This window comes from Urocitellus parryii, chromosome 1 (assembly GCF_045843805.1).
Source record: "Urocitellus parryii isolate mUroPar1 chromosome 1, mUroPar1.hap1, whole genome shotgun sequence".
NCBI lineage: Eukaryota > Metazoa > Chordata > Mammalia > Rodentia > Sciuridae > Urocitellus > Urocitellus parryii.
In genome coordinates this window covers 159,039,383-159,058,786 of record NC_135531.1, presented here as the reverse complement: position 1 = coordinate 159,058,786, position 19,404 = coordinate 159,039,383, and the positions used below count along the sequence as shown (strand labels likewise).

Here is a 19,404-nt window from a genome sequence, read left to right as displayed (position 1 = left end):
CAAAGCCAGCATGGTGGCCTGGCCTGTAATCCCATCTATCTGGAAGGATGAGGCAAGAGGATCTCAAGTTCAAGGGCAGTGTGGGCAATTTAGCAAGCCCCTGTCTCAGAATTTTAAAAGTGCTGGGGATGTAAGCTCAGTGATAGAGCACCCTAGGGGGTTCATCCCCAGTACCGGAAAAAAAATACATAGGTCATGTGAGTCACTGCTCACCCCATAGCAAGCATATTATAGACAGCTGCCATTACTAAAGTCATGATCCAGTCAGCCAGGGAGATGTCACAAGCCTAATGCCAAAAATACTTTCAAATTATTCAAAGCATTAATTACACAAGAATTAAAAGTATACAGGGCACGCCATGATTACTCTAGTCAACACCTAACTCATCAGAGAGTAGTTCGGGTTCTGAGAACACAGCTGAGCCAGGCAGCGGCACTCGCCCAGAGTCCAGCACCAGGGAGGCTGGGGCCGGAGGATCCCTGGAGTCCAGGTGTTGGAGACCAGCCTGCATAACATACTGAGACCCTATCTCAGAAAGAAAAGAACAAGACAGCCTCCATGTCCTTAGAGCCAACTCTTGACACGGAGGCACATCACCCCTGGCCAGTGTGCAGCCTGGCATCCAGGGGTCTAGGCCTAAGGAAGGGGAGAGTAGAGGTGTGAGGGTTGGACCTGGCAGCAGAGATCAGGGGAGCTCTGCCCTGCAGCCGCCTGGCTCCAGGAAGTGTTGGTCACCCTGAACACACACACAGGGCCCTAGTGAGCAGAGCTGATCTCAAGAGCAGCCCTGTCAGCAGAAGGACAGTAACTTGAGGTTGAGCTGCTGCTAGTTGGGGTGCACGGCCCCGGGCTCTGTCCTGGCACCCCAGAACTGCCAATCCTGCCAACTGAGCAGAGTTCACCTGGACCCTCCTTGTATGGAAGTGGACAGCGAGGCCTGCGTGAATGCTCATATTTATTCTTAGACATGTGACAACTGTCATTTTAATGATATTCTCTACTTCTGGATCTCATTTTTTCCAAGAGACTTATGGCTCATGCCAACTTGTTGGAAGACTTTCTTCATTAGCGAGGATTTCAATTTCAAGTTCTTTTTCTCCTTCCCTTTATTCTGGGATTTGTCCGTGGAGAAGATTGTATACAGCTTAAATTCTTTGTAATTAAGACGCTTCAGTTGGGAGAAAAAAAAGAAATTATTTCAGGAAGGTTGGCTACTTTCTAGCATGACAATAGGCTTATTATCGTATTTAGAAATTTGGAAACTCAGACGCAGTGATTAGGACATGGTTGTAGTGTGATAATAGTTAGTGCCCAGGAAGAGCGCCTCTGTGGACTCTTAGGGGGACAAGGGTCAAGGGCAGATGCTTGGGCAGCCCCCAGGGCTCTTCCCAGCATGATCCAGCCTTTTCCACCTCAGCTTCCCCGTGTGCCCAGCAGGGACCCCCTCAACCTCATCAACCTCATCGTCTCCACCATGGCCTGCTTAGGACTTCGCTCTTTGGACCCCATCCTAGAATTCCCCCTTTCTGCTAGTTCAGATCTATAAGCCTTTCCCAGCCAGTGCCACCCTGTGACACGCGTACTCTCACTTTGCAGCGGGGCTTCCAGGTCTACCACGTGGCATGAGCCCATCCCTGCCTCCAGGAGCAGTGCCCCTATCCCCCATTTTCGGATCCCGGCCCAGACCTTGGGCTGCAGTCTCCCATGCCCTGCCCGGCCAGGTACGTGGAGGGCTGGGGTCCAGACGCAGCCCAGCACAGGGCGCTGCACTCACATGGTCGCCCGTGATGTCGAAGTCGTGGAAGAGTTCTTTGAGCTCCTGTTTCTCCATGTTGAAGAGGAATCTGTACATGCAGAAGTTGTCGGGGCCGATCTTCAGGTCCCCATCCAGATCTAGCAGGTCGAACACAGGCCGCGAATGGCGGTACATGAACTGTTCTTCCAGATGGTTCTGTTTTGAAAGAAATATGTAAGACGGGAACGGGTTGGCCTGCCTTCCACACACGGCAGCCCCGGGCTTGTTCAGTCGGCACCTTCCCTGGAGGGCTGCACGCGAGGGGCTGCGCCCCGCAGGGGACATCAGCTGGCCATCCTGCAGCTACAGCAGCCCACTGCCTCACCCGGGAGACCCTGGGGAACACGGTGGCACTGGGTGGGGCTGACTACCCGAGGTCCCTTTCAAGGAGTGGAAAGGTGCAAGTCCACAGAACTGGACGTGGAGCAGACGGACCTTGGAGGAAGCCCCTCCCTTCATTGATTCTGCAGAAAACTCTGGGCAGAAGGCTGGCAGGGCACTGGAGGTCACTGGTGGAGAGCCCTCAAGGACGGCAGGCAGGTGGGGCCGAGGTGAGAGGAGGTGGGTTGTGGGAGGGCTGTAGGTGGGCAGGGCTGCCTGGAGCATGGCGCAGACCTGCAGGTTCTGGACAGACCATCCAGGAGCTAAAGTCACACCCCCTCTTTTTTCCTTCCTCTAGTTTGTAGTGAAAGGAGGGAAAACTATAAAGCGCTACCTGTGGCCAGGGGGAGGTAGCGGCCAGGTGGAGGCAGCGGCCAGCTCAGCCTCCTCGGGCTGGCCTCGCTCGCTACTTGCCTGGTGTGACAGCAGAATGCAAACCAACATGTAGAACTGCTCGAAGCCAATCTCGCCCATGGCGTTCCAGTCCAGCATGTCGAACACCATCTTGATCTGTCTCGATTTCAGGTTGGTGATGTGGCAGAGGAAGTGGAAGAAGAGCACATCTGTGAAGGGCGGTCAAGAGAGGGTCGGTCCAGAGCAGCTGCAAACACCAGCAGCTGGGGGCCTCCTGGACAGCAGGGATGCCCGGTGCCCGCTGCATGGGCAGGAGAATGATGGGATGTTGGTTCTGGCTTCCCCAATTCCTCCCACAGCCCCTCGGGCCCACACTCTCTTGAGCTGTGTGGACAAGCATTGGGCCCGGAGGCGTGGAGAAGGAGGCTATGGTCAGGGCTGACCCCAGCCACGTGCTCCGAGCCCTGTCCCTGGCATGGAGGCAGGGTCACACACACACACAGGCACAGTGTGCTCCTACCTGGGATGCACAGTTTAATTCTCTCTGGGAGATGCCAACATTGTACCTGGGCCTTTATTTTGATATAATTAAAATCAGAGGAACTTAAAAAATTCCTCTTCTAGAAAAGTATCGATGACCCTCAAGGATACATAAGCAGACTTGTTTGTCTGGGACGAGAAGGGAGCAGACCTTGTGGCCATCAGACATGCAGGACATTTAAAACACCACACCTCGGTGACCTCCCGCAGCCTTACAGGGAAGCAGGCACCACCCCCTCAACCGGTGTTCCAGCCACTTGGGGGCTTATCAGCACAGATTCTGACTCAGGAAACACGGGCAAGGCTGGGTCCACATTTCTGCACTCCCAGGGGATGTGACTGGTGGCAGCTGAGTGGCAGAGCTGGGCTTCCCATGGGGTGGACGGGACTCTACAGCCTTGCCCCTTCACAGTGGAGCCGGATCTTCTGTGCATGAATTAAAGCACAGTCAGTCAGACAGTCAGGATAAATCACCATGGTGTAGACATGAGAGGAGGCCCCACATGCCGTGCCGCCCCTGGGCCCCAGGTCCTGGTGAGCACAGGATGGGTTAACAGCGGGCCATTCACGTATGCAGTGTGTGTGGCTGTCCACAGTCACAATGAGGAATTTTCACGTGAACCTGTCAACGTGTAATCCCCCCTTGCCTGTTGGTTACAGAAACCACATCCTGAGCCAGGTGCGGTGACACACACCTGTGATCCCAGCAGCTCGGGAGGCTGAGACAGGAAGATCACAAGTTGAAAGCCAGCCTCAGCAAAAACCGAGATGCTCAGCAACTCAGTGAGCCCCTGTCTCTAAATAAATACAAAATAGGGCTACAGACGGGGCTCAGTGGCCGAGTGCCCCGAGTTCAATCCCCAGTAGCCCCCCCCCCCAAAAAAAAAGAAACCACCTCCTGGTTCCATGAGTATGTGAGCCCTTCCTTGTCATCTAGAGTCCCACTGAAGTTAAGAGCACAGAGAACCCACCGTCACAACGTCAGGATCTGGGGGTCTCTATGGCCTCCTGGTCTCCTTTTCGTGCCCCACCAGGTCTGAACAGCAGGGAGCCGCCCAAGGTGATGTTGGGTGCTTGCTCCCTGGGAAAGGTTTCCTGCGGGACCTAATAGCTACTTAATAAATGCAGTTTTGAAACCAGCTCACTCTGGCCACTGGGCTCCGAGGACTCAGGTCAACCCTGGCACCCCAGGTGAGCTTTAGGGTCACGACTTCAGCCTTTCAAGCCAAAGTGTTCCTGGCTTGACCTCAGGTGTGTATCTTCCAGGCATGATTGGTTACTATGGAGACCAGACCACCCAGCAAACGGTCCAGAGACCCAGGTGGGCTGTGGAGTCAGAAAGCCCTGGGTCTTCGCCTCGGGCCTCGTGCATAGCCAGGGAGCCCACAGCTGCCTTCTCTGCAACTTGGCTACATACGAACCTCAACTGCTATGTCAGGGGGGAATCCGAGGATGACTGGTGGCAGCTGAGTGGCAGAGCTAGGCGCTAAGCTGTGAGGAGAAGCTGTTCTCTCTTGATTTTGTTATTTCCGCCATGCTGTACTCAGCCTGGGGCCTGGGGCCTTGTGCTAGCTAGGCACCTGCTTCTCCATCGAGTCCCAAGCCCCTTTATCATTTGCTTTTTAAAATTAAATGAATTCTTGGAAATCTCAACTGGGCGACACCCTTCTTACGAATGATGTCAGTCTCTTGAGTTTGGGGTGCACTCGAGGATGGGATAACTGATTTTTTACTCAATGCTAAAAAGACCCTGAGGTGTTTTAATGGGTTTCTCTTAGTTTGTGGGCTCGATGGCAGGACTGGGACCATCAGTGTTCTCTGGTCACTCACAAGCAGCACCAGAAGGGTCACTGGACCATCTGACACCAGCTCCCACTGGACAGGCTAGAAGGAGAGTCTTGCTGACAGGGGCCTCAGCCTCCAATAATACAATAGCCACGACCCTTCCTTAAGTCACCAGCTGCGCCAGGCACTGTGCTAAGCATGGTCCCCTCTGAGGTGGACTCCTTGGTGAGTGCGCACACGCTGGGGACCCAACCCAGGACTCCTGTGCCCTACCACTGAGTACACCCCAGCCTGGGATCCCCTGTTCTTCTAGGTAGCAGCCTTGAAGCGGATGCTTCCAACTACCACAGCGTGTTGGGTGGACCACCCGTTAGTAGTGGGTGGACTTGCCCCGGGCTTGCTCCCCCAGTCCCTACAAATGGCCACCCATCTCAACTCTCGGTTGGCCATTCCTGTCTGTGTCCTCTGGAAGAGGACAAGTGCTCGCTCAGCGGTTCCTGGCTCTGAGTTTGCCTGGGCATCAGCCACCAGCCAGGGGGAGCCTGCAGGCGGCACCGACCGTTCAAGGTGTTTCTGCGGTGCACGTCCAGCAGGTAGAAGTACTCCATCAGCGCCTTCACGTTCCGCAGGGACAGCAGGCAGTATATCTTGTCCAGGTAGAGGTACCACAGGAAGGACCCTTGTTTCAGTTTCATCTCGGCCCCTTGCAGCCAGCGGCTCTGGCGGCCTGAAACAGAATGGAGGGTTCCGCCTCGGAACTGGAACGCTGGGCAGGGCCTCTGAGCAGGTCTGGCCACAGCAGGGGACACGCCCGGGGACGGGGTCGAGGGTAAACCACTTCTTTCCACCTCTGGCTCTGCTCTGGGTATCATTGTCCCCACTCTCTTGTTACCACGATGACCTCTCTGTCACTAAAACAACCTCCCGAGAGGGGATCGGGCTGCTTAGCAGCACACGGCAGATGTGCCACCTCGGAAAGGTGTGCTGTGCCCTGCTGCCCGGACGGCCGACAGGAGGGACATGGAAAACCACACCAAGTACCAGAGGGACCCAGGACATGTCAGCCACATAAGGCCCAGGGAAGGACTTGGATCCAGAGTGCAGGTCAGAGGAGCAGGTGAGGCAGGAAGCCACCAGAAAAAGGGAGATGGCGGACAGAGCTTCAGCAGGAGGTCCCGACAGAGAGGGGACCAGGAAGGCCACCCGGCCAGCCTCAGGCTGCTCCTTCTCTTTCTCCACTGGTGACGAGGGACGCAGGGCCACGCGGGGGCTAAGCACACGCACCACCACTGAGCCACCCCGTCCCCCCCACACCTCATCCCTGTCCCCAGCTTTCATTTTTTATAAAGGACACACCAGGCATAGCCAGTGGTGTGGGCAGCGCCCACCTGACCATCAGAGCCAGGACAGTCTCGCTCTGCCACCACCGATGGGCTATTTTGAAGCAAAACCCAGACAGAAGAGCTCATCTGTAAATATCTGAATATGTATTTGAAAAAGAGGGACTTCTTCATCTTTTAACATAACTGGTGGCCACTATCAGAACACAAAATGAACAGAAGCGGGGCTCGGCTGGGGCTTGGGCTGGGCTCAGCGGTAGCGCCCTTGCCTGGCCGGTGCGAGGCACTGGGTTCGATTCTCAGCTCCAAATATAAATAAATGAATAAAATAAAGGTCCATCAACATCTAGAAAATACATATTTTTTTAAAAAATGAACCTGAATCATTCCTAAATGGCATTAGATATCCAGGGGACATTCAAATGGTCTTAATTGTTGATTCCGAGTTTTAATAGGTGATTATTTAAGTCAGGAACCTAAACAGATCTATGTATCGGTTACAACGCTCCTTCTGTTCTCGTTTTTCTTGTTCTTTTTTTACTTCTCTTTCATCTTTCTCTTCCAGTTTATTTCTTGAAGCGTCCAGATTGTCATGTAGATGAGAACATTCTGGTTTTACAGATTTATCCCCAGAGCATTAACATATCCCTCTGTATCCTGTATTTTATATGAAACTAGCAGTTAGATCTAGAATAAAAGCTGTTTCAGAAAAAGACCAATAAAAGGAGACAAACTTTTACAAGTGTGATAAGAAAGGACAAGGAAGATTTTTAAAATTAAGAATGAAAAAAAACAACTAATGATATAAAATATTAAAATATATATAAGAATATTATGCACAACTTTTTACTATGAAACTTCATCCAATAAATGTATAATATAAGCCCCAAGTTTGAGTCATGGGTAATTAAATTTTTTTCTAGCAGGTGTGGTGGTGCATGCCTATAATCCCAGCTACTTGGGAGGCTGAGGCAGGAGGATTGCAAGTTCAAGTCCAGCCTGGGCAATTTATCAAGATTCTGTTTCAAAATTAAATAAAAAGGGGCTGGAGATGCAGCCCAGTGGTAGAGCACTTGCCTAGCATGCATGAAGCCCTGAGTTCAATCCCCAGGACAGCAAATAAATAAACAAAATAGCAAGGGCTAGGGATGGAGGTAGCTCAGTGGTATGGTTCAGCACTTGTCCAGCTTGTGCAAGGGCCTGAGTTCTATTGCCAGTACTGCAAAAAAGGGGGGAAAAACAATTTCCCCCCTATCTTCCACATTTAAAAAAAAGTGAAAATACTTTTAATAATATTTTATTTAACCCAGTGTGTCCAATATGTTTCAAGTTGTAATCAATATTTTTTAGAAATCATAATCCTGTGTCTGTTTGGCACTTCTTTAATTCTCAGTGCAGATGAGTTACACTCCAAGTGCTCACTGGCCACAGAGGGCTGGTGCTTCGGCACTGGACAGCAGGAGCAAGATACAGGAGCCAGTCTACCAGGACTGGCTCGTGATGGAGTTTAACCTAACCCACCACCAACGGTAACCAGGTACCAAAAGGATACGCTCAAAGAGGTGCTGAGCAAAGACCTGGCTCAGACGGTTTTATCCAGTCATCAAAGAACAAATAATCTAAGCTGTTTCAAAGCAGGTCTGATGTCATCCACACGTCAGAGCAGGCCGTGGGGACAAGCTTCCTCCCCAACAACTGACGGCTCTAAGGGTGAAATCACGGCAGCACTGAAGGAGTCCGTGGGTCACGGTTTCCCAGAGCAGTGGTGCAGAAGGAAAGCCTGTGCACACCCAGTAGGTCTACACCCTCTCTGTAAGGGCCCAGTGAGACCCCAGAAATAATTTCTCAAGGAAACTAAACCCATAAGGAACAAGCACACTGTGATCAAGAAGCGGTAGAAGCCAGAGATGGTGGAGCCTTCAGAGATGAGCTCACCACCACAGCCACGGGACGGTTATGTTTCTGCTACAGTAAAAAACACTCCATTTATTCATTTCGTGCTGGGGACAGAGCCAGGGCCTTGCTTGCACACAGCAGCCAAGGCTCCACCTCTGAGCCCGGCCCCAGCCCAGGATCCTTTGGTAGGGTTTCCACGCCCAGCAGTCACTGGAAGTGTGGCTTAGGCTGGGGTCAGCTCCAGGCAGATGGTGGCAGAACTGAACTGGGTTGCGGGACCCCTGACTGGGGTCTGCAGAGAACCCAGAATGTTTGGTGTTGGAGAGAAACCACCTCCCACTGGGTGGCAGGGAGGGAAGCAGGAGAGTGTGAGTGAGAGTCCTGGTGGAGAGTGTCAGCCAATTTTCCATCTCCCCCAACCCAAAGAACTGGCAAGAGCGATTTTGAAGAGGAAAAGTTTATTTGGAGCTCAGGGTTTCAGAGGCGGCACACCCACCTGACACGGTCACCAGGAGGCTGATCCCCACCAGGGATTAATCTACTCTACCCGTCTGACCATTGCACCTCCGAGCCTTCTTGCAGTGTCACACCTGAGCTTTTGGGGGACATCATACCTAAACCACAAGTGCTTCCCCCATGCAACTGCACGCTCACTAGAATCGCCAAAATTAAAAGGACTAGTGCTGTCCGAGCCCCAGGAGCCCCTGCCTCTCTTTTGGAGATGGAAACACGATTCCGACAGAGCAGGAGTTCACCACTCTGCAAATTAGCTGGATAATTTCTTACAAAATTAACCATACATTTAACATGGGACCGGGCAACGGTACTCCTAGGCACACCCATGGAAAATGGAAATACCCACCTGTAGGGAAATATCCATTGCTGGGTTCATGGTGACACCCTGCGACAAAAGGTTACTTAGTGTACACTTCATGGGATATGGGAGTCTTCCTAAGCCAACGAAGACCGGAAGAAATAGGTAAATGTGTGTGGTTTTAGGCTTAGGTTTGGAGAGTGGACAGCCCTAGAGACACGTGACAGCAGGCCTACAGGGGCATGACGGCCAGGCCATGTGTGGGGCAGCTCAGCAAGGAAAGTCTCTTCCATGCTTACTGCCGTATGCGTGTTTAGCTCTCCTATCCTTTGGGTCTGGAAAGGGCACCCAAAGATTCTGTGACCTGCTTCTGGGGAGAAAGGGCCAGATGAGGGTGACCTTCCTGCCTCTGCTGTTTTCCAAACACCAACGTGCCATATTTCAGAGCAGCGTGTCCTATAGCCTGACATATCCATGCAGACTCACATGCAAATATTCACAGCCAATTATTCAAAATAAACAAGGAATGAAACAACAGCTGAGTGGATTCACATCATGGTATATCCATAAAAGGGAATACTACCTAGCAATGAAAAGGACTGGACCACCTATACACTGAACACCATGCTGACTCTCAAAAGCATTATACTGAGGCCCAGGATGTGGCTCAGTGATAGAGCCTTGCCCTGCATGTGGGAGGCACTGGCTTTGATCCCTAGCATTGCACCCCACACACAAAAAAGCTAGACACCAAAGAGCATATACGTGGTGTCCCTGTGGACTTGTCAAAACTCACTGAACACTATGCTTTATTTACTTATTTATTTTGTGGAGCTGGGGATTAAACCCAGGGCCTTGTTCATGCAGGGCAAGTACTCCACAACTGAGCTATAGCTGCAGCCTGAACACTATTCTTTAAATAGGTGCATTTTATTAAACATAAATTGAGCTGCAGGAGGTTGATTTTTAAAAATTAAAAAAAAATCAATTTAAAATTAAAGCTAGGATGTAGTTCCAGAAAAACATATGGGGGAAAAATAGATTGGATAACATCAATATAGCTTATCTTTGTTCACCAGTAGACACTATGGCTAAAGGTAATAGATGAGAGGTTGGGAGAAGACTTTGCAATGTCTAAACCCAAAAAGAGCATCTAAAAACAATTCCTTCAATCAAAAAGTAAGACAGGAAATCTAATATGCTCTGAACAAGCAAGTCAAGCTGAAATTTAAACATCTAACAAAATTATGAAGAAATAGCGATTGAAATCAAATTCCTGGGCTGGGGACATAGCTCAGTTGGTAGAGTGCTTACCTCAAATGTACAAGGTCCTGGGTTCAATCCCTAGCACCACAAAAAAAAAAAAAAAAAAAAAATCAAATTCCTAGCATGAGTAATTTTGCCAAAATGAACCTAAATGTTATACATAATTATAATACTCTAATAAAACACTATGAAGACACTCATTTGTAATTAAAGATATGCAAATGACAACAATATTTATCAAACAGATAATTCCTAGTTGTTGCAGAAAACAGAAGACAAGAATACACACACACACACACACACACACACACAAAATGTCTAGCTCTCTCCTTCACTCATCCTGGGTTCAAGGCGAGGTCCTCTAACAAAAGACAGATTAGCAAGGCAAAGGCACCCAGGTTACTTAACAGAAGTTATTAGTTGTTTCAAAGCAGTCGTTCGGATTCTGTTGAACCTCTTTTCCCTTAAATTTTGAGGTATAATTTGCATATCATAAAATCCAGTCATTTACAAAAAAAAAATGGAAGTTAATTGGGGCAGACTTACCAAGTTGAGAAATTGTCACTATAATCCAGTTTTAGAAGAACATTTGATCACCCCAAGATCCCTCTCCTCCACTTACAAGTTACTCCTGTTTCATACCCAGTCCCTGGCAACCGTCTGTCTCCTGTCTGAACTTGGCCTTCTCTACACATTTCATATTAATGCAGTCACAGAATGCAGTATTTGGGGTATCTTCCTTCACCTAGCATATTTTTGGATGAATCCCGGTGGCACCCCCACCCCCACCCCAGCTATCGGGCTGATGGGAGCTCTCTGAGCCTCAGCCTCCCCAGACCCCATCTCCCAGTGGGGGAATGGCCCTCTGCCCGCACTATAGCTGGTCATATGGTCTGAAACCCAAGGTTGACCTTTGGGCTTGTTCATGTTCCACTCAGTGGAAACAGTCTTGGGTGGCATTTCCTCCTTTTAGTGATAAGACTCTTGAAAGTTCTGAGCACGACGTGGTGGTGGGAACATTTTGAACTGCTTGGCAACATTTAGCCAGGGCACCCTTTGCATAAGCATTAGCGGCACCACCGTCTTTAGGTACCGTTCCAAATTTGCTGCTCCTACGTTGCCCAGGGGATATTTTCCAAGCACCAAGAAGGGGGAAAGTACCTCCACCTCCACGAGGATGCTTCCTGGAGGTGGGGGCTGCTGGATGTGACATTCGCAGACTCTGACCTGTTCACGAGGGAGGGTTGTCATGATAAACCGCGCCCCCAGAAACCCAGTTAGTAGATTTAGGTGAAAGCATTTGATTTTAGGTGATCGTCTATAGGTCACAAGCAGGTAGCAGCCGCAACAGTGCGGGGAGTCCAACTGCCAGGATCAAGGACGACGGTGGTCTAAGAGGTCTTTGGTTTCATCTGCAATGCGCTCATCTTTTATTTAAACTGGGAAACAAGTAAGAACGTTTTTATTTATCAAAAAGACAGGAAATCATGAAACATGAGATAATAAATCCAGTGGAGCTCCCAGTCCTCGAACCTGGCGGGTTTGTGGGGTGCGGGAATTGGGGGAAACCCCGGGAAGCTGGACCTAGCGGAGAACCCCCGACCTCCGGGACGTGACTGCGGCTGCAGGGGCGCAGCGTTTGCGCACTAGGAGGCAGCACTGGGCTGAGAAACCCGCGGCGGACTGGTAGCCACGGTGCGTGCCCTGGGGTGTTTCCTCGCCCACCGGGCGTCCCCACCTGCAAAGTGGGGACGATCAGGACAGCCTGGCAGGGCGAAGCGAATTCCATGAACTGATGTGGTCACCTTCTTGGCACTGGCAAAGATCAGTGGACGCTCGAAAACTTTCAACTCGATGGCCGTCCCTCGTGCTCCCATAAAATTCTGGGGAGCTACGCAGCTGGCCCCTCGGATCCGGGACCAACTAGCTTAGTGGTTCCCCAAGCTCTCCAAAGTCCAGCCGGTGGCTCCCCGCGGGCGGTGCGCGGGGACTACAGTTTCCAGAGTGCCCTGCGGCGACGGGCGGAGCTGGGGAGCGCCCGCAGCCAATTAGGGGGTCTCGGGGCGCTGCCGGGGAGCTGCAGGTGGAGCCGGCAGGGAGGGCGGGCGTGGGGCCGGGTCCCCGAAAGCGTCCGGGAGCTCGCAATCCGGGCTGCGCGTGGGGCACGGCGCAGCGGGGCGGGCGCTCGGGAGGCGGCCAGGGGACTGGACAGAGTGGGGCGGGGACGCGGCCGCCTGCGCGGTTCCGGGTGCTCCCGCCGCGACGTTGCCCAGGGCGCACTTGACCCGGCAGGCTGCGGGGAAGGGAGGGTCTGGGAGATCCCCAGCGCTGCTGCGTCCTGCGATCCCTCCTCCTCACGGCGCCGGAGCCACAGCCAGAGCCCGAGCCCGCGCCCGCGCCACCTCGCCCCCGGCCCGAGCGCCCCGGCCATGGCTTTCGCCAATTTCCGCCGCATCCTGCGCCTGTCTACCTTCGAGAAGAGAAAATCCCGCGAATATGAGCACGTCCGCCGGGACCTGGACCCCAACGAGGTGTGGGAGATCGTGGGCGAGCTGGGCGACGGCGCCTTCGGCAAGGTTTACAAGGTGAGGGCGCTGGAGGTGGGTGGCCCGGTTCGTGGCGCGGCTCCGGAAGGCAGGAGCGCTGGCTTCTGCTAGCCCCGCCACGGCTCCGGGGGGCGCAGAGGACTGCCCATCCCTCAGCTCCGGGACCCCGACCCCTGTCCGGGTGACCCTGGCGTTTGTTTGAGAACCTCATTCTCACTGCTAGTCCTTGCGCGCTGGGCGCCCCCTCTGGGCACTGTTGTCGCCCCCGCCCCAGCTCAGTTTTTGAGCACTTCCTGTGCGTTGGGCATCCGGCACTGTGCTCGGCGCTGCTGGGGGAGACAAAGGGACGGTTATGGGATTCTCAGCATCCGTGAGGGCCACCCGAGGCACTTTCCAAACACTGTGATGCAAGGCATACTTGTTAAGCGATGTCACACAGAATGCTTAGGCACTGGGGACACACTCCGCTGTGCCTGGGACTGTTGAGTTGGGGACACCTAAAGATGAGCCAGAGACAGGGAGGGCAAATTGTGGCCTCTAGTATGGAAAATGAGACTGGAAAGGTGGACTGGGGCAGGGCAGAGGGGGAGGTCTGGGTCCTGTGCCTGCTGAGCTGCGGGGAACAGATTTTATTTTGTACATCTGAGTCACAGTTGGGGAGGCTTCCAGACTGCAGTTACCTCTCGCCTGGAGGAAGACCAGGGCAGGGCTCTTTTGTGGAGGGGTGGGTGGGGCAGAGCTGATTAAATCTCATAGAGTTGGCAAGCAGAACTTGTCTGGGTTCTGCATTGTGAGCCAATGCTGAGTGCTCCATTTCTTTTGGGGACCCAGACACTTCTGCTTGACTCCACCCTTCCCCTAATCTCCTTTCACCTGGGAGATATATATATTTCCCTCCCTCCTGGGCCAGGCGTGTGTGCAACTGCTGGGCTCAGGCTCCTCCTGCTGCACCCTCCCAAGTGTCAGGGACTACAGATGCACACCACCCCAACCCAGCATCCCCTAGGGAAACTTGGATTGGGAGACTCCCACTTGTTGAGATGGTGTGTATCTCCAGGAGCGCCAGTCCTTCCCAAGCCAGCTGTCACTCTCCTTGGGACTTGTGTAGCTTGGAGGCCACTCCAACCCTTTCAGGAGGCTGAACCACAGAGAGGGTTTCTCTAGGACCCCCAGGACCTGGCTCTCTGTAACTTGAAATTGGCCTGGAACCTCATTACCTAAGCATGGTCCCTGGAAGACCTGCATTAGCGTTACTGGGGAGCTCTTCAGAAATGCAGAAGATTCCTGATGATCCCTAAGCAAATCGATGTCAGAGAGGCCCTGCTCCAGAGACCTGGAGTGCTGGAGGGTTTGAGGCCAACCATGGCCCACGTGGGTGCTTCTTTTGTAACCACCTCCCCTCTGAGCCTGCACTTCCTGTTACAGGGCTGGGAAACCCCCACTGGAGCAAAGGTCCTGAGTTGGAGAGGCAGGCCCCAGTGTGACAGGGTGACTTTTAGACTGCCCTCATCCGCTGCCCTTCTCTGCCTGCCAGCACTCAGGGCACTCTTTACTCTTCAGGGGCATCCCCTCGGCCCTGCCGGTCTCCCTGAGGCCATGCCGGTGTCCTTGCTTGCCTTGGGCTCAGCCTGCTCCTGCAGATGCGTGCTGGCCACTGTGAGGACGGTTGGACCCTGGTGAGCTCCTAGGCATCAGCCCCCTGCAGAAGGTGCAGCTGGTGGTTCGGGCGCATGCTCCTGGCTCTCCTGGACTGTTTTTCTCTTAGCTTCCTGTTCACTGCCCTCTCGATCCCCCGCCCCCTGAGCCCTGATGTGGTTCATTTTCATCTGAACCTAAATGCAGAACTTTGCTTTCATGCTGGCAAACCTGCCCCCTGTTTTCCCGGATGTCATTCCCGCCTGCTGTAGCCGGCTCAAACTCCCCAGTGACTCCAGCAACTTCATACAGGGGACCCTGTCTGACCCACAAGTTTTTTGTCCCCTCCTGGGTCGCTGTAACACAGAGATCGTTTTTTGTTTTTTTTTTTAAATGACTGCATTTCCCAAAGCTGTGAGCTGGCAGTACCAAAGCCCCCTCCCCACCTCTATACCCACTATCTTCCCATAATTCAGACTAGGGCATACCAGATGGTGAGGGCCCTGGGGTGATGGTACACCTGGCTAGTCTGTCTCGTCACGAGCCGCAGAGCAAGGTCTTGGCCAACGTGGGACCGCAGTCACACAGGCAGAGCTGAAAAATTCCTATGGCCTGGTGAAGTCATAGGGCCTAATTCCTTGCATGTTTGTGGTGATGCTGCTGACGCAAACCTGTGCTGCCACCGGCATCAAGGTAAGGCGTGCTGTAAGGCTGCTGTGATGTACGGCGAATAGGACTTGATAATAAAGGGCTGTTGCTGGCTTATGCACTCACTATGGATAGTTTTTATCGTCATTTTAGAGTGCCTTCCTCCTGATAAGCAAAGTTGACTGTAAGAGTGTGACCTGATAAGCTGGCCTAAGCCTGCAGCATCTCTCTCTCTCTCTCTCTCTTTTTTTTTTTTTTTGGTGCCACTGGGAATCAAACCAGGGCCTTGTGCATGCAGGACAAGGGCTCTACCACTGAGCCTCCACCCAGTGTCTCCTGATTTCAGAACTTCCTCTTGTGCTTGACTTAATCTTGGGTTGTGCTGTTCACCGTGACCCTGGGAGCAATAGGCTGTGATCTCTGTATCCTGTGGCCGAGGACTATAGTGGGCCACGCTGCGTAGGTTTGTGTGAGCGCACTGCATGATGCTCTTGCAATGACGAATTCACCTGACCCTGCACTTCTTGGAACGTGTCCCCCTCCTCTTGTGATGCACAGCTGTATGATCAACGTGGCTTTGTTACAGAGCCGGGGCCTGCTGGGAAACGGAGGCAGCCAAAGACCCCTCTTCAAACCCAATTCTTGTGATCAAGCCAGAAAGATTTCAGCCATGTCACTCAGAGGAACAGGAATGGGTTTATTGAAGGGATAGGAAAAAGGAAAGGGCACACTCCCAAAGGAGAGAGTGGGTCCTCTCAGAGAGGAGAGGGACAATGTCCCTCTTCTGCATTCCAGTTTTATTAGGGATCCCAGAGAAGTTTCCAGAGAGTCCTGCCCAGGTCCACCTCTTGAGTTCTGACTGATGGCAGGGTGACATCAGATTTTTAAGTCTGCACCGTTATGGCCACTCGAGGTCACCTGGGCCCATGCTGAGCAGTTTTAATTGGATTCTTAACCATGCATTCTTACAGATTATGGTTAGGAGGAACTGTCCTTATGTCCCTGAGTTTTACGATCTGGTCACCAAGTCTCCTGGGTTCCTCCCGTCGACATTATCCTGGGCCTGCATTTCTCCTGAGGTCAACAGGTAGTTGGCTGAGGAATGTGGCACATCCTGTCCACGTAGGCCAGGCAGGGCTGCAGGTAAATTGCTTCTTGGAAAAGAAAGCAGGAGGGGCCGGCACAGTGGGCCCCTTTTATGGAATTACTCCTTAACCTCGTGTTCCCGCCATCCTCCTCTGTCTGTCCCCTAACAGCCTAGCCTGTGATTCTCTGCTCTAACTCAGCCTCGTCTTACATGTGGGGATTCGAGGGCCCAGAGGGGAGGGGACCAAAACCAAGGCTCTCCGTCAGTGTACACTTTTTGCTTATTCACCAACTAGGGAAGACCCATGTGGATCGGAGGTCCCTGGGCCAGGCTGCCTATACCGCAGGGGTGTGGTCCACGTAACCCCTGGCAGCTGAGGCTGAAGTCGGTATTGATTTTACCAGTGACCCTCTAATTGGGGACCAGGACGCTTGCCTACTTCATAGGTTCAGTGACCTGGTCTCCATAGCAGCACGAGCCAGAAATTGTGTCTTGGTTTTATGGCTGGACCAGAGATTCCATTTTGACGTGACAGTTGGCTGTGACCTGGGGAAGAGGGCCAGCCTGTCTTAGACGCAGCAGGTGACTGTCCCTACAGCCGAGGGGGGCGATGAAGTCCTGCCTGGGACTTGTCAATCCTACAGAAGGTCAAGTTCATCGCCACTGCCAGGGAGAACTCTGGCAGTTTTTTGATTAAATGTTGGTCCTGTGCTGGGCACAGTATTACCTAAGTCACACACTCCTTTCCCAATCTTGCAGTAAAACCCAGAGGCCTTGTGAGGTCAAGGGCATGACATTCGAACACTCAATCAGTGGTGCATTAAAAAAGGAAAAGATCAGAACCCCAAACAGTAACAGTTTCACTCAAGCCAGGCGGATAGGATGAAAGTAAACATAGCAACCATGGCACCTTACCTGTCGCTTGCTTGGGGACATGGGTGCTTCCTGTGGCTCAGGAAGCGGTGGAAGGAAGGTGTGAAGCCGGTGTGACCCGCGAGGGTGCAGGTGGTGGAGGTGCGGGCCTCTGAGGCTGCATCTGCCTCCATCCTCTGATCATTTGCGTTCATCTGGGGTTTTTTGCAGACATGAGATTGCGAGTGAGTGGATTCCACCGCACTGGGGTAAAATCACTCTCCAGTGGCCGTTTTCAAAAGAAACATTTCAGCAGAGCTGACTCTATATTGATGAATAGCTTTGTTTATAAAGTTCTTCTTGCATTTTAAATTAATGTTTCAGCTGGACTCCCAGAAGGGAATTGTCAGGTCGAAGGGCATGCCTGTCTGATGGTGATTTAAAAAAAATAAAATGTGACAGATTAATAGAGGTCCCCTTTGCCCCTTGCTTTTGCTGAGGGCCAATCCTGGATCCCCACAGACCCCCAGAGACCAAGGCCGCAGGTGCCCACTCTCTGTGCTGGCTTTGGGAGGGGAGTGACATCCCGTCCTCCCTGCCCGGATCAGATGGAGGAGGTTCAGAGAGTTGAGGGTGTTTGGGGCCTCCCCCCCTGCCCACTCCTCTCACTTCCACCTGACTGGTGGTAGTGAAGCCTGGGCTTCCGCTTCCTCAGGGGCTGCAGAAGGACTCCTCCAGCCTCCTCCAGCCTCTCCCTCTACCCTCCTCCCCCAGCCTCCCCTCCTCCTCCTCCGGAAAGGGAGCTGCCCCAGGCAGTAACCTTACTTCCGCTCAGCCTAGTATTTTTAAACCCAAGTCCATGCTATTGTGAGTGTGTTCCTGACTCAGTGCTAAGACCCAGGTGGCCTGCGCCTCCTGGGAGGAGGCCTGTCCGCTGGGCTGGGGCTGACCCGCTGTCCAGTGGGACGGTTCAAGTCCTGCCACTTGGCAGATTTTTCTGGCTTGCTCCAAAGTAGGCCAGGATGTGGGGAGCTAGATAGCCCAAACCCGAGCCCCGTCCACGACCCCTGTCTCCTGAGGTCACCTGACCTGGGAGAAGTTCCAGGGCTGTCCCCTATGGTCCCCAGAGCAGCCCAGGTGGCCCTGCTGCTATAGCGAGCAGTAGCACAAGCTGGTGGTTAAGGGAAGAGATTTGGGGCTCACTGGGATCTGGGTCCCATCCTGGTCCGTTTGGTCCCCAAGTCAGAAACCTGCTCAGAACCTCTGCTTAATTCTGTCTCTGAGCTGGAGGTGCCCTCAGGGCTGAGCAGGGCACAGGAGGGCCACAGGTAGCACCTGGCCCCCACCCAGGAAGTGGAGACACCACTAGTGCCGATGCCCTTGGTGACACTGGTGACACGGCAGAGGCCCTGGCTGGTTCCTGCTGCTCAACAAGGCAGAGACTTGGGTGTTTGCAGCTCAGCCCTGGCTCCAGGGCCCCCACCCCACCTTGGCACCACCGATCCTGGGGCTGGGTGCTCGGGCGCTGCTCAGTGACCTGGCTGCTGGCCCCTGGTTGGGAATCGCTGCTTCCTGCAGATGACCAGGCCTCCATCTGGCTCAGTAAAGTCGCCCCTCACTGCCCACGGGGGTCTTGTAACGGGCACTCCCTGGACACCAGAATCCCACAGGAAATGGCACAGTGATTGCTGGTGACCTGCGCACATCTTCCCCCTTTAAGTTGTGCCTGATCACTTACTGCACCCAGGACAGTGTGGCACCCTGGGTAAATGGCTGCTGTACTGCGTCATTTAGGGAACTACTGTCAAGAAAAATGCGTACGTGTTTAGTCCAGGTGCAATTCTCTTAAGAGTTATTTTGCGGTGGCGCACACCTGTCATCCCAGCAGTTTGGGAGGCTGAGGCAGGAGGATCGCCAGCTTCAGCAACTTAGTGAGGCCCTAAGCAACTCAGTGAGACTCTGTCTTTAAATAAAATATAAAAAAGGGCTGGGGATGCAGCTCAGTGGTCAGGTGACCCTGGTTTGATCCCCAGGACCAAAAAACACAACAACAAAAAGTTCTTTTCTGTCTGAGGTTAGTGGGTAACCGCTGGTGGGTGCCCCCTCCTGCTGCGGTCATCTCAGGGTGTGCCCTGGAGATGCAGGCCTTGTCCAGGTAGGCCGTGGTTCATGTCCCAGCTGGCCCTCTGGGATGGTGTGACGGCAGGTGAATGGCCTGTCTCAGAGCCTCAGTCTCCCCATGTGTGCCGTGGGGTGGATTCAACAGCCCCCATGAGCTTCGGTGAGTTTAGATGAGTGGCTGGTACCAAGGGGGTAGCTGGTGGCCCTGCAGGAAGGCGGTGGCCTCCCCTGCTGCTTCCAGTGTGAGCCAGGCAGCTGCCCCTGCTGGGCAGGTGGGATGGGGACAGGAAGGTGAGAGGAAGAGGCCAGCCCAGGAGAGAGGCCATCAGGAGCCTGGGGCTGC

At 53.1% G+C, this 19,404-nt stretch overlaps 2 protein-coding genes across 2 annotated transcripts in view; one reads left to right on the top strand and one right to left on the bottom strand.

Annotated features, from left to right (window-relative positions):
• Window positions 1-998: 998 nt before the first annotated feature.
• Efcab9 (EF-hand calcium binding domain 9) lies at window positions 999-5,551 on the bottom strand. The gene is made up of 4 exons (XM_026401296.2): window positions 5,416-5,551; window positions 2,592-2,740; window positions 1,776-1,952; window positions 999-1,169 (listed from the first exon to the last, which is right to left on the bottom strand). Exons 1-4 carry the CDS (start codon window positions 5,549-5,551, stop codon window positions 999-1,001), a joined length of 633 nt encoding a protein of 210 aa, XP_026257081.2.
• A 6,872-nt stretch (window positions 5,552-12,423) lies between these two features.
• Window positions 12,424-19,404, top strand: part of Stk10 (serine/threonine kinase 10) — a 111,155-nt gene continuing 104,174 nt past the window's right edge. The window contains exon 1 of the mRNA XM_026401334.2: window positions 12,424-12,757. Coding sequence (XP_026257119.2) covers window positions 12,602-12,757 — 156 coding nt within the window. The 5' untranslated portion in view covers window positions 12,424-12,601. The remainder of the gene's footprint in view (window positions 12,758-19,404) is intronic.

Excerpts from the sequence above, each read along its gene's own strand:
- Efcab9 (XM_026401296.2), bottom strand. The coding sequence starts at position 5,551 with ATGAAACTGAAACAAGGGTCCTTCCTGTGGTACCTCTACCTGGACAAG. Across the intron at positions 2,741-5,415 it reads CCGCAGAAACACCTTGAACG|ATGTGCTCTTCTTCCACTTC; the intron begins GTCGGTGCCGCC and ends CGCCCTTCACAG. Across the intron at positions 1,953-2,591 it reads GCATTCTGCTGTCACACCAG|AACCATCTGGAAGAACAGTT; the intron begins GCAAGTAGCGAG and ends CTTTCAAAACAG.